Source organism: Heliangelus exortis, chromosome 22, assembly GCF_036169615.1.
Source record: "Heliangelus exortis chromosome 22, bHelExo1.hap1, whole genome shotgun sequence".
NCBI classification, from domain to species: domain Eukaryota; kingdom Metazoa; phylum Chordata; class Aves; order Apodiformes; family Trochilidae; genus Heliangelus; species Heliangelus exortis.
The window spans coordinates 5,605,484-5,618,928 of record NC_092443.1 but is presented as its reverse complement, the minus strand read 5'-3'; the positions used below and the strand labels follow the sequence as shown (position 1 = coordinate 5,618,928).

At 45.3% G+C, this 13,445-nt stretch overlaps 1 protein-coding gene across 1 annotated transcript in view; it reads left to right on the top strand.

Annotated features, from left to right (window-relative positions):
- The window catches only part of PAPPA (pappalysin 1), a 179,910-nt gene that overhangs the window by 157,465 nt on the left and 9,000 nt on the right, over positions 1 to 13,445 (top strand). Inside the window, exons 20-21 of the mRNA XM_071766589.1 lie at positions 1,223 to 1,294; positions 5,426 to 5,524. Coding sequence (XP_071622690.1) covers positions 1,223 to 1,294; positions 5,426 to 5,524 — 171 coding nt within the window. The remainder of the gene's footprint in view (positions 1 to 1,222; positions 1,295 to 5,425; positions 5,525 to 13,445) is intronic.

Here is a 13,445-nt window from a genome sequence, read left to right as displayed (position 1 = left end):
CATGCTGGGGGAACGTCTGACACGACAGCACCTTGCAGCTCCCTCCTGGGAGATAAAAAACATCCTTCCCCCCCCTCACTCTCAGTGCTTCTCCACTCACACAGACGGGTCCTGTTGTGAGGCAGGTGGGGCAAACCGGGCTTGACTAATAGTGGAAACTCCGAGAGAATTGGAAAGATAAACAGCCCCAGTCAGATAGTATAAAAGTCCTTTTTCTAGCGTGCACCAGGTAAGCCTCAAATGACAGAAACTGTAAAAACATGCTGAGGTTCCCTTGCAGATGGATTAAATGAGTCCTCAAATAAACAGGGGAAGGGATGGCGTGTGTGTCAGGTATTCCCAAATGTTAATACCTTCCTTCCTCAGGCCTCCATCCAACCCTGACCCCACCAAGTGCCTGCATGTCCTTCTTGTCCAACTGGATGTTGTAGTGTTTCATCCATGGGTGGCATCCCCAAATGAAGGTTGTGCTTGATGTCCCACTGAATGGATATGACCCTTGTCTCCTGGACCTCCATTGTATTGAACCACCACCTCTACTGACTGGCCAAAATTTTCATCAGTTTTTAAAAACTTTTTGCATGTCTACAGGCAAACAATGGCTGATGGTTGTGTCATCACTTTTGCCCAAAACTAAGCACTTCAGAAATTATTATAAATACAGTCTTATAAAACTCATCTAACATAGAAGATGATCCTGTCCTTTCTGGGGGTTATTCTGAAGGCATGCAGTAGGAGGTGCTTCCATTTAAGATGTAAAGGGTGGTGTGGAAATGTATCTGAAAGTCCACCTTCAGCATCTTCAAGACACACAGATAGAGTGACTAGCAAAAGAGAATTATGTTTTGCAGCATCAAAAAAACCCCCCCAAAACCTCAACCCAATTAATTCATAAAATGTCTCCCTGCTGCTCAAGAGCAAGCCAGTGGACCTGTGCTCCTGCCTTTCCTTGCCACATTCCCGCACCATGAATGAAATATTGGACATGACATTTTAGGAGAACCTTAAATATTATTTTAATCTCAAATGTTCTGTTATTGCAAGTCCAACACTTCTTGTAAATACCTGGAGAACAGCCAGGCCCTGAGAACACAAGAGGTGTTAGGAGCTGAACTTCATTGGTTAAATTCAGGAGAGCTATAGGAGCCAGCACACTGACTTTATGTACACTGATTTCTTTGTCGTAACCTGTTTTGTTTTTTCTTTTCATTCTCCCCTCTAGAGCATTGTGTGCACGGCGGGACTCAAATGGTACCCTCACCCTTCCCTGATCCATTGTGTCAAAGGCTGTGAGGTGAGTTTTCACCTTAACTCAGGTGGCCCATGCTTGTTCTCCTAAATGTGATGATCACAGTCATCTGCAGTGACCCGAGGTGTAAATGCTGGTTTTTGAGTGGGGCAAAAAGGCTTTTATCCTGATATCAAACAGCCTGTGATCTCCAGCCTAGGTTCTTACACTGAGTGGTGAAACTGGTGGTTTTCCTAGAGCTGATGGTTGGGTGATTCTCGCAGGAGTTAAATATCAAATGGTTCAACAACATTCGTAGGCTGTCAGAATTTCCCAGGATCTGGCAATTTCTGGGAAGTTGCGAAAACTTTCAGTTGTTTTGCCTTGATTTTGATATGTTATTAGAGGGCAAATTCTTTCCAGTGCCACCACAGCTTTGAGCTTTGGGCTGTGCAGATAGACTTTAGGAAAGGGGAACCTTTTCCTTAAAGAGGAACCACAAGAAAGCTGGGGAGGTATTTTTTTATAAGGGCATAGAGTGACAGGAGAAAGGGTAATTGTTTTAAACTGGAAAAGGGGAGATTTAAGTTAGCCATTAAGAAGAAATTCTTCACTGTGAGGGTGGGTGTTGAGACCCTGGCCTAGGCTTCAGAGAAGCTGTGGCTGCCCCATCTCTGGAAATGTTCAAACCCAGGTTGTCTTGGAGCAATGTGGTCCAGTGGGAGTAGTCACTGCACATTGGCAGGGGGGTTGGAGTGAGATGGTCTTTAAGGTCCCTTCCAACCCAAACCAGTCTGGGATTCTATGAAAGCCAGATGCAGAAATGATACCACGGGATGGATGGCACAGCTGGACAGTGAGCAAATCAACATCCCTGCACCGTGCATGTTCTTCTGAACCAGAAAAAAAAAAAAAGAAACAGAAAATTGCAGTTACAATTCAGCCTTGATAGACTTTTGCAGTCTTGAGTGTTATTTGACAAAAAGCAATTACTTTCTTTCTGCTGGCAACAGTCTATTGAATAGACTGAGAAGTCTTCAGATGCTTCAGGTGGTTAAACAGAGCTGGGGCACCACTCTCTGGGTCATGGCACTCATGCAGTTGCCACCAATGTCAAGAAGTAAATCCTTGAAGATCTGCTGTAAGGCTGAGAAGCTTCCTACCTACTGAGCAATGGGGCAGATGACAGGCAGGGAGATGGACAGCTGCTTGTTCCATGGACAGGCAGTGTCTTGACCCCACATCTCCTGATTTCCTGCAGCCCTGACTGCACTCACAGCACCCAGTAACCCAATTTTACAAGCGCATTGAAGTTATTTGCCCAGAGTGGCAGAATATGGCACAGAGCTCCTAAATCTGACACGAAACTCTAGACCACATTGCTCTGCGACGTAATTTGTCTTGAAGTGAAAGACAGGTTTCCTTCGCATACAAATGTTGGGCCCAAGAGGGTAATAACTCTCCAACAATGTAATAGTTTCTGTCTAGTTGTTCCCTAAATGAAAAGCATTCTGCTGTCAGGGCTTTGAATGTCAGAAGCCGTCTCACACATTACATTCATGCAGGCTGGCTGGGCGCCCCTATTCTCCAAAGAGAGCTAAAATAACAGCCAGTGACCATTAAGAAAAGCCATTCAGGTGCTGATGCACCATTGGGTATCCATTCTCCTGCTGTTTAAGGATAGTTGCTGAGGCAAACTTTGCAATGATGCAATAATTTACCAGAAGCCATTATTACTGACATGCTTTTTCTCAGCGTTTTCTTCCCTTCCATCACTGTTAATTGCCAGACCCCTCTGCAGCAATAGGAACTTTCTTCTTTTCATCATTCATTCAGCAGTGTCACTGCATCTCAATCCATCATCTTGGGAGGCTTTGCCCAGACAATTGATAATGGCTGCTAGCATCATTTTTGGAGCATAATGCTTCCAGGATCCACAAATGGCCCAGTGCTTATTTGCTGGCATTAAGATTTTAGAAGAAATGCCATCTTCACCAAGCCTTTTTTTGTTTTGTTTTTCATGACTATGGAAACAGAGACTAATAAACCAGGAGGTCAATAATACTGGGTCATTAACCTGATACAATCCCTCATTTTTTCGCTCTAGGCAATCACAGAGGTAACCTGGACTCTGCTGCAATATGATTTTTTGTCGCTCCCTAGTGGCAGGAACAGAGGTTTAGGAGTCAGCCCTGTACTTCTTTGCTGCTAACTTAGATGTTCCAGCAGAAAACTGGTCCCACTGGACTACTTGTATGGTCCTTCAAAAATATAGGAGCATTAAGATATGCTTGAAGACCTATAGAGCCCTCACCCTCCACAGCCAAGGTCTCCTAAATGTGGGGTTTGCTACCAAATCTAAATAGATGTTATTTGCCCCATTCTTCTCCTCCAAATGACTGACTTGCCTACTCCATGCCAGTATGAGGAAAGGCAAACTCGTTCACAGGTTTCTTTTGCTGATTTTCCAGCACTCACTGGTGTACAGTACAGGCATAGGCATGGGGAATTAAAGGCAAAACCTTTCTTGAAAAGTAGGCCCAGCCAGGCAGTGCAAGGGAAACATGCAGAAGTCTGCAAAATGTGTTGGGAGGTTGAGCAAAGTTGTTGGTTTTTATTACCACCAGGCTGGTATAAAAATATCTCTCCTTTTACTCATAACTAATTCCCTTGTAACTCTAAGTATATTAATTAAAATGGAATGATGTTTGCAAGTCAAAATCTGCCCGTATTAATAAGTGAATCTCTGTGGAAGTCAATGGACTTAACCCAGTTTACAGGGACAGAAGCTTCACCCTGTAACTCTTGATTTCCTTGTCAGCATTTGTGGCATTTTCGTGTATTTAAACAAGTGACACACAATGAGACAGTGACCTACTTGTAGTCCTGCTCTGGTCTGAGATTGTCACTGCTGGCTGGATTGCCTGGACACTGATAGAATTGTTTAAATGTAGGAAACATCAGTTGTAAAGGTTGTGCCTGCACCACTCCCCAGTCTCCATTTCAATACTGATGATCATGGCCAGGGCCTGGCTGGGGAGAGCATGGCAAGGTCTCATTGCTGGTTCTTCAGGTATCTCTCATCAGGGAGATACTGCAATTGTTGCAAAATCCTCCCTGGAAACCTCCACAGACCTCCCCACCCACTCAGCAATGATGCTTCCTTGTAGAAAACTCCCTGGTGCGTTTTTCACAGTGCAGAATAAATGAATTTTCCAAAGAGCAGATAAAATGGGAATGGCCCCATGAGCCTGTAGGTGTGAGAAGTGTTACGAACATCTCTGCCGAGCATCCATTTTTCTGAGCTTTCAGATGCTTTCCATGAGCTTTCCATGCCAGTTTCACATGGCATGGACCTTTTTTAACATCAAGGAGAGTTCTGACTTCCAAGAAAGTCCTTTGTACATGCTGACCAAGAGGGCTCCAACGTGTAATGAAGAACCAGACTTCGAGCCTGTTCTTCAGAATTCTGATTATTATTCAGGTCCCGTGCAGCACATAGACAAGTGATCACATGGCACAGACTAGTGACCACATTTTCCTTTTCAAGATGATTTATGGATTTTACTTAATAGCTCCCCAGAATGCCCCTCTGAATAATTGCCATTATCCCAGCTCTGAGCTGTGGAATGGAGGGAGATTATGTGCCATGGCCAAGGTCACTCGTAGTCACTGCCAGTCAGAGAAGAAGAGCATGTGGTCCCTGGGATGAGCTCAGACCTCTTCCATTTCTCTTTGTGATATGTTGATGATACTTGTTGCATTGTTAGGAGAACTGTGGTGGAAAGTACAGCTATTAAAAGCAAGCCAGTTTTGCTGCTATACATAACCTTCTTCTTATCCCACTTAGTTTCAGAAGGTTAGCTTAAAATTATCAAAAGATGCCACAATTTTAGATGCCTTGGTGCTGTCTCTAGGCCTAGTCAAATTAATATTCCTGAAGCATCATCTCATGTGGGATGTGAAAAGCCAACAAGGGCTCAATTTCCTTCCATCTAGTGTCTTTTTTTTCTTCTGTTTGCTTTGAAGGGAGAGGGGAATAATTATCTCTTACTTTTCAAAGCAGTTGGTAATGTTACAAACTGTACCACTCCTTCCAGGCTTCATTTCTTCCTCCTGTTATATTGTTTCCAGGTTATATCCACGTTCTCAGCCTTTTAATTTTTTTTTTAATTTTTTTTTTTTTTCCCTTTTCAGCCTTTCATGGGGGACAACTACTGTGACTCCATCAACAACCGGGCCTTCTGCAACTATGATGGTGGGGACTGCTGTGCCTCAACAGTCAAGACCAAAAAGGTAAGGATGCCCTTTTCAGTGGGAACTCCTTGATAAGTACTGCTTTGCACATGGGACAAAAAATTATTTGCTAGAAAGTCCAAGGTCTCAGAAGGACCTTCAACCCAGGCATCAGCTCACCAGAAGCACCAAGTTCTTGTTGGTTCATTTTTAAGTTCTCCCTTGATATGCATGTGCATTTCCCATCATAACCAACCTTGTACCTGTGCCAGGCAGGTTCTTAAACAAAGTTGTCAGGGGTGTTTGTTCCTTCTTACTGTAAATACAGCTTGACTGTAGGTCAAGATGTGGAGCTGTGTAGCAGGGCTGAGCAGAGATGTGAAATATCTTCTTCACAATCAGACTGCATAGAGCAGGACCTGCAAATCTTTCAAAAGAGACAGTGGGCATAGTTATTGGCAGTGATTTTATAAAAATGTTACTTGAGGCAGGAAGAATGCTCAGGAAATATAATCTGTTGTTTCTTATCAGACAGCAATGACAGGGTGGAAGCAGGATCCAAACAAGTGAGAGTACTTATTCACACAATGTGTACTTCAATGATAGGATGCATTTCAGAGTATTAAGAACAAAGTATATCCAAAGTAGAAAAGAGACTAGGTATGCTTGTGGAAGGTTAGTTCCAGCAGCTATAAAGCATTGTGTTTTGGGTGCAGTTTCTGCATCTGGAACATATAAACTATTGGCTGCTTGAGCCCAGGGAAGGATCACCCCTCTTTTTTTTTTTTTATGCTTCTTTAACACTCATTTCTGGCCACTGTTAATAACAGGAGATGAGCAAAGAAGCTTGTAGTCTGAAGCAGTTCAACATTTCATATGTTTCTAACCAAGACTGATTTTGAACGTGTTTTCCAAAGAGAAGGAAGAAAATTTTAGACTCTGCCATGTGAGATTTTGTGTTGTCTTCAAGATTTGAGTGTTCGTGAGAATGAAGAAGATCCAGCTATGTTAAGTGTCTCATAAATATTAATAAATAACAAAATTTGAGAACAGACAGAAGGAGCCTGGGCTCAGCATGTGATATCATCCATGTCACCATCTGAGGAAGAAGGTCCTCATTATTGCAGCTGAGGGACTGAAGACCTCTCTGCAGGGAACAGTTCTTTCTAAGACAGCTTTTGCTGGATGTTTCTTGATTCAACCAAAGATCTCTTACCAGTACAGCACTGTGAACTTTCTCTGGCCCATCTGGGAGCACTGGGGAAGAGAAGTGGATGTCTTGGCAAGCAGGAGGAGTTAATTTCTCCTCTTGGGAAGAGATAGTTTTCCTAACTGCTCTTTTTGGGATGCTTTCCCCTGTATTAGTGTGGTTCCTCTGCAAATATCCCAGTGAACCACATGGTATGAGGGAAGCATGGGCAAGTGAGCTTCCCTGTTCCCCAACAGGGAGTTAGGGCATGGAGAGCTTGGAAAGGGCTCCCTGCTGAAATAACCACTGCAGAAACAAGCTGGGTGACAGGCAGGGGCCTCATCTTCAGTGTTGTCTCCAAGAAGAGATTCCTATCTCTGCCTGATTTTCCACCTCCTTGGGAGGAGCAGCCTAAGGCACATCTTGTTTGCTGGTCTCACAGCCTCACCAGCTGGGAGGGCAGATCTGGAAATGCCCAGCTCAGCATGGCATAGGTCTTCTCCTACAACAGCCTGTCTGGGAAACTTCATCTCACTGTCACCAGGCTTGAGAATATTGGGATTAAAAATCCCAAGACGTGCCAGAGGAATGGGCGTGAAGTGGCTGGGAGGGGACAGACCCAAACCAGTCCACTCAAGACAGGAACTCAGGGCTCTTCATATTGCTGGGGTGGGGTTGGGACTGAAACAAAAGGGATGTGGGTGCTGATTTGAGGCATAGAGGGATAGGATTAAGGTTAGGGAGTAGAATTTATTGCTGAGTATGGAGTTGAGACAAAATACAATCTGCCCAGGTTGAACACTTACCATCCAGGTGAGCAACCATCAAAATATCTGCTGCTTTGCTGCCTTACAGAAATGAAGTGATAACCCAAGAGGGAGAAAGTGCTTTTTAGCCCAGGCAGTTACTGATTTCTGTGCTACCACCACCCAATGCAAAGGGCAGGTGATTCAGAGGTAGGCAACTGATCACACATTTGGTGCATTTTCCCTATGGATAGGAAAGTTTTGAAGCTGGTTTAGAGAGAGGTCTTCTTCCACTGACTTCACTGGGGGTGTCTTCACTGCACCTTCATGACCAGGGGAATGAGACTTGCCTCAGTTCATTCTTCAGAAACCCCTGCCCTGGAGATCACACAGTTTGAGGGCCAAACCACAGAGCCTTTTGCTTCCTGGGCATGGATTCAGCTGCCGTAAGCTCCTCTCTCTCTCCTCTCTTCCAGTACACCACCAACATCCTGGGGGCTCAATAAGGCACTCAGGATGACTGGGAAAATCACCTTCTCCTTGGACCTTCCACACCAAAAACAAGATGCAGAGTCCCAGTTTATTACATTTATAGGGGAAAAGGGGGAACAATAACCCAGCCAGTGGGGCCACAGCATCAAAGTCAAAGAGGTGGCAGGCAGCACCTCTCTGCCTGCACAGCGGCTGCCGACACCTGTGGCTGCAGCCTTGGGGCTGGAGGTCTCAGCTCTGTGAGTTGTTTTCCAGTCTGAGGCCTTTGACTGGGACCAGATTTCAGGCAAGTCTGTTCAAATCCAACCCTCCCTTTGAAGAGGTTTATGAGTGGAGCAGTACAAGGAGATATTCCAAAGGGAAAAACAATGAAAGGTGAGAGAAAAGGGAGCTGAATAAAAATACTCTGCATACCAAATTCTTCCAGCACAGTTTTGCCACCTACTTAAAAAGGCACATTTTTAAAATACACGTTGGGTGTAAAAGCCAAAAACCTGGAGGAGATGTAGGGGGGGAGCAAGTCCATCTCTCTTAATTCCAATACCAGATGAGGATGTATTTTCATACGGCTGTAGAAAAGAGCAAGACACATTAAAGAGGCTGCTTTGCTCCTTTTCTTTCAGGGTTACATACTATGTGGCATATGTGTCAGTCTTTTAAAGCCCCTGCAAGTTTACCCATAAATGTCTAACATTTATGCAACACCTGTTTTTCTCCCAAAATGTCACAGGACATTTTACAAGCTTTAGATTTATCACCTTTCCACCATTGCAGCCATTGCTGAGGTGACACATGGTTCACATTTAACAGACCAGCACATTATTTTAGGAAAGGGTTGAAGATTAGCATTGCACTGTGTGAAGATTCAGGAGCTAACAGTCAAGTAAGAGCTGGCTTCAAATCCTTAATGTCCACAAAATGTCAAGACTTCAGTTTCACTGTAATCCCACTACCCTCCCAAAAGCACCATGAGCCGCACAGAATGTTGTGAACCAGGCTGCACGGAAGCAAAATTACTCAATCCTTCTTGGCTTTAATTCTGAGCCTTCTTATTTATTAATATAGGTTTTTGCACACTCCTATTTTGCTGTCCTGAAAATGCTCAAGATACTTCCATGCTACATTGGCCTAGCCCTGTTTTCCCTTTACATTTGAGCATTAGCAACAAATGACCCTGTGCATTTCTGCAGTGAGAGGGAAACAGTGATGTGACTTATCTGACCAACCACCGACTTATCTGCACTGCTGCTTAGATAGGAAATAACGAGTATTTGCCCTGCACAATCAGGCTAGAGAGCTTAAAAGAAATCATTAAAGACCTCTTCTGAATGCTACAAATGGCAATGAATAAATTCAGCCACATTCTCGGCATGAGTTTGAGGCAACTGCAGGGAAAAAAGAGACATTCATCAGCTTAATTATTTGTTGTGTGATAATTGATCAGCATCCCACTGCAGCAGGCAAGAAGCCAGGGCTGGCAGAGATGGGTGCCACCTGAGGGAGAAGGGACATGTGTCCTGTGATGCCTGATGAGGCAGCTGGACTTTGGGAGGGAAGGGCTGGGGGAGAGCAAAGGATGGCAGCAGGGTTTGTGCTTGGGGCAGAGGACAGGGCTGTGCTCCTCACAGCTTGCCCTGTGCATGACCCAAGAGCAGCTTTGAGGGACAGGAAGGCCATTGCCGGCCAACTTCCAAGGGAGAGAAAGCTTCTGTTGTGTATCTGGAGGGGATAAAGTCTTCCGTGAAGGACAAAGCAAAATCCCATCTCCTTTTAATCTTCCTACCCTCCTGACCCAGCACAGGTTGCCAGCTCCCTTCTGCCTGGCTGCTCTAGGAAGTTGCTTCTTGCTTTGTATCCTGCCGCAGATAAAAGAAGACACTATTTTTTAAAAAACATTAACTATGTGGCACTGCTAAAGTGAGAAAAATAAATAACCTGGGCATAACTGCCTGTCTCTGAGCTGGCAGCTGCCTGCAAGGAACTCCTGGGGTGTGCAGTGTTGCAGGGAGCAAGGCTGTGGTTATTTCTGATTTGTTTCAGCAAATGTTCTCACCAGTTGCTGTTCTCCTTCACTTCTTTTTTTCTTTCTCCTTCCTTTTACACATTTTCCCTGGACAACGCTGCCTAGAAAGGCCTCACAGAAATCAGAAATGTCTCTCTTTAGGCTCTGCTAATGTACTTTTTTCCAGACTCAGATCACAGATAGGGTTAGCTAAAGATCCTGCGGGCTGGTCCCTGCAGATTCAAATACACAGAATTTGCGGTTTAAAAATTCCCTCAACTTAAACCATTTAAAAGGGTAAACTTTCATCTGTCTTTCCTCTTTGCCTTAGTTTTTGATGCAGAAGGGGTAAACCTACAGCTCCCATGAGAAAAACATGTCTTGCTCAGTTATCACTCAGGTTTTTCCATCAGCCTCTTTGCCCCATAGCACTTAGAAAAGAAAGAGAAAAATTGCCCCTTCAGCCTCTTGACATTTCTGTCCAACACCTTGGAGAGGAAAACCAGCAAGTGCCTTGGCGGAAAACAAATGAGGACTTGCAGTAGATAGAGGACTGTGTGGGATTCATCCAAAGCTTTGCTTATCTAAAAGATAGGCAAGTTATCATAACCTCTTCAGAGACTTTATGGCCAAGAATTCAAGGCCTAAAGAAAGGAGCTTTGAACTGAGGGGCTGCTGCTGGCTCCAGAAAGGATTTCCAAAGCCTGACTCTAACTCCCAAGAAAGGAGGGGTCTGCTGCACTCATACCCTTAAGACTAGAGAAATAACCACTTCTTGGTATTTTTGAGAAATAAGCGCTTCTTCCATCTCTCAAACTGCAATACAGACCTGTCTTGGGGAATCTCATGTCTTGTTCCATTGGCAGAACATGGTTTTGAGGCAGTTTGTGCAATTAACAACCTAAGTGACCACCTCAGCTGAGGCAGTGCTGCTTACCCAGAAGAACTGATGCTCCTGCTGTGATGCTGTTCCTGACAGCTTGAATGTCCCCAGGTGTGTGTGTTTGTCAGCTTTGTAATTAGCTGGTGAGATACAATGAATGGTGGGTGAGCACAGAGGAAGGAAGGACACAATGCAGAGTGTTGCTTCACGGCTCTGGAAGCAGCTGAGAGCTTCTGCGTGCTCCGAGCACACTGGTTCACCCAAGCATGTGGGTGAACTCACACCCCCACGAGCTGTTGGTCATGGCCTCAGTGGATAGCTGTTTGCCATGTGAGGAGCATTTTGAGTCATGGTTGGTTGGGATGGGAGCTTATTTTGGGGCTCAGAGCTTGGTTTCATAATCGTTCAGGGAGGCTTTCCAGGCGGCGATAAATTAAAGGCAATGATGGTAGCAGCACATGCTGCCTATCTTGAGAGAACATTCTTGGCTTCAAGGGACATGGGGTTTCCCACAACATACAGCATTCCCAGAGGACGTGCTAGTGGAGGGTGTTTGCTTTGCTATCCGACCTCAGTTCATTAGCAAGTGTTACAAAAACCAGTGAACGAACCTTCCCTGCTCCACTGCCAGCTATTTGGCCTCTGGGTGGTCTGGCTCCTATTAAATCTTTGATGATTATTTAGACTAATTATATTCATGTTTGCACAATCATTAGCATGAGGGTAGGAAGTGCAGCTGATTGCTGAGCAACTGAGCTGCGTGCGGTTTGGCAAATTGGGCTCCGTGGGCAGACGGGGATGCGGGGATCTGTGTGGGCAGGGCTTTCCTAGGGATCCCTGCTGGATTTGAGCCATCCTGCTTCCACCAGTACTGGTCAGGCTGCTCCTGGTTTCTACCCAACAGAGAGAGAGAGAGGGATATCTATTGGGTTCTGTGGATTTGCATCTTGTTACACCATGTTGCTGGTTTCAGTGGGGGAAAGCTTGGCTTATGGTGAGGCAGTCAACAAAAATTTGAGCCTTGAAACTTGCATGTGCTGCAGAGAGATGAGGTTTCCTCTGAGCTTCATCTTCACCTTTCCCAGGCCCTCTGGAGCAGTGCCCTAGGTGTGAACCTGCATACCAGCCCCATGAGTTAAAAGGGGGCTCGCTCTTCTTCCATTATCTCCAAACTGTCCTGGTGACCTAAATGCCAAAAACCTCTGAGAAGACCCTTACAAGATGAATTTTTGTCCCACAAGGGTCTTGTCAAGGAACAAAATACTCCCTGGTGTTTGAGCTGGGAGGGCCTCAGGAGGCGCGGGGCTGTGACACTTCCAGCCTTATCTCAACAGTCGGGCTTCACCCGCAGAGCCCCTGTCTGCAGCAGAGCCTCCATAGTTCCAGTTAAACTTGTCTGGGAGATTTCGCAAACACTTCAGGGCTGAAATCTAACAACAGGCTGTTTCCCAACACTTTGCAGCCCTCCTCCCCTGCTTTCCCCTCCTCCTCCTGCCCAGGCCCTTCCCTGAGCCTGGTTCTGCCTGTCCTGGTGCTGCCAGCCCTGAGTGTGCTGGGTGGGAGGCACAGGTCAACCTGATACGAGCCTGTGTGACAGATGAGCTCTGACCTGGCCAGTCCTGTTCCCCATCCCTCCCTGTACCTGCCTGGGATTTCTCTTATCACCATTCCCACTAGCTGCCTATAGACTGGCCTTTCTCAGCAGGGATCTGTCTTGGGATGTCACCAGCCTCTTCAGACAGATGCCATATAGCGAGGATTTATGTCCTGTCACTCATGTCATGACCTGGATCCCAGTTCTGCACTGCTCTGTTGTATCTTCATCTTTTTTTCCCACAGTTGGGAGCATGGCATCAAGGACAAATGCTGCCCTGTTTCCACTCTGGAGCTTGAGTTTTATCCAAGGTGTCATCACCTAGTGTGGGAGAGGATGCTTAAGGCTCCCACTCCTTTGTGGACAGTGGAAGTATGGGTTGATAATAGCTGTGCAGAATGGGTGTTGAGTTGGTCAAGGTGAAGGTATCTCAGATCTCCTGTGTGTTACACCCCAAATGTCTCTGCTGGCCTCCTGCCTAGCCCATAAGCCTACCCCTGTTGCAATTGCTGCTTTAGCTTCAGAGAATGGTGTGCCATGCAGTTCTGGTGTGATGGACTTGAATTAGATAGTGTCTGTTTTCTCTTGAAGGTAGATAGTTTGTGATCCAGTGAGATTCAGGTGTGATCCATATTCCCCTGATCCACTCCATGGCTCTGTTTTGGATCATCTCCAGGAAATCTGTGTTTGTATGTGTAGAGGGGTGTGTGCAGGCATAGAGAACTGTGCCTTTTTTTACCTATTTTAGTTAGACTTAGGAGACAATACCCTGCAATATTTCATCAAGTGACCAAGCCAGGCCCTAAGCCTAATTTTTAACTTTTTCTTTTTTCTCTCCTATATGTTGGCCAGGTTTTCTACAGGGGGAGATAGGTGTATAGTAAACAGAGAACTTGGCAGGTGGAAGAAGGAAGAGCTGATTCTTTAATACTGGCTTCACAGTGGGTGTATGTGGAAATTTCAGTGCAGATCATATATTTTGCTAATGAATTGTGCTTTCACAGACTTATTTAAAAAATAAGGTGTTAATCTTGGAATATGTATGTATGTATGGGCTCCACACATAAATGAGCTA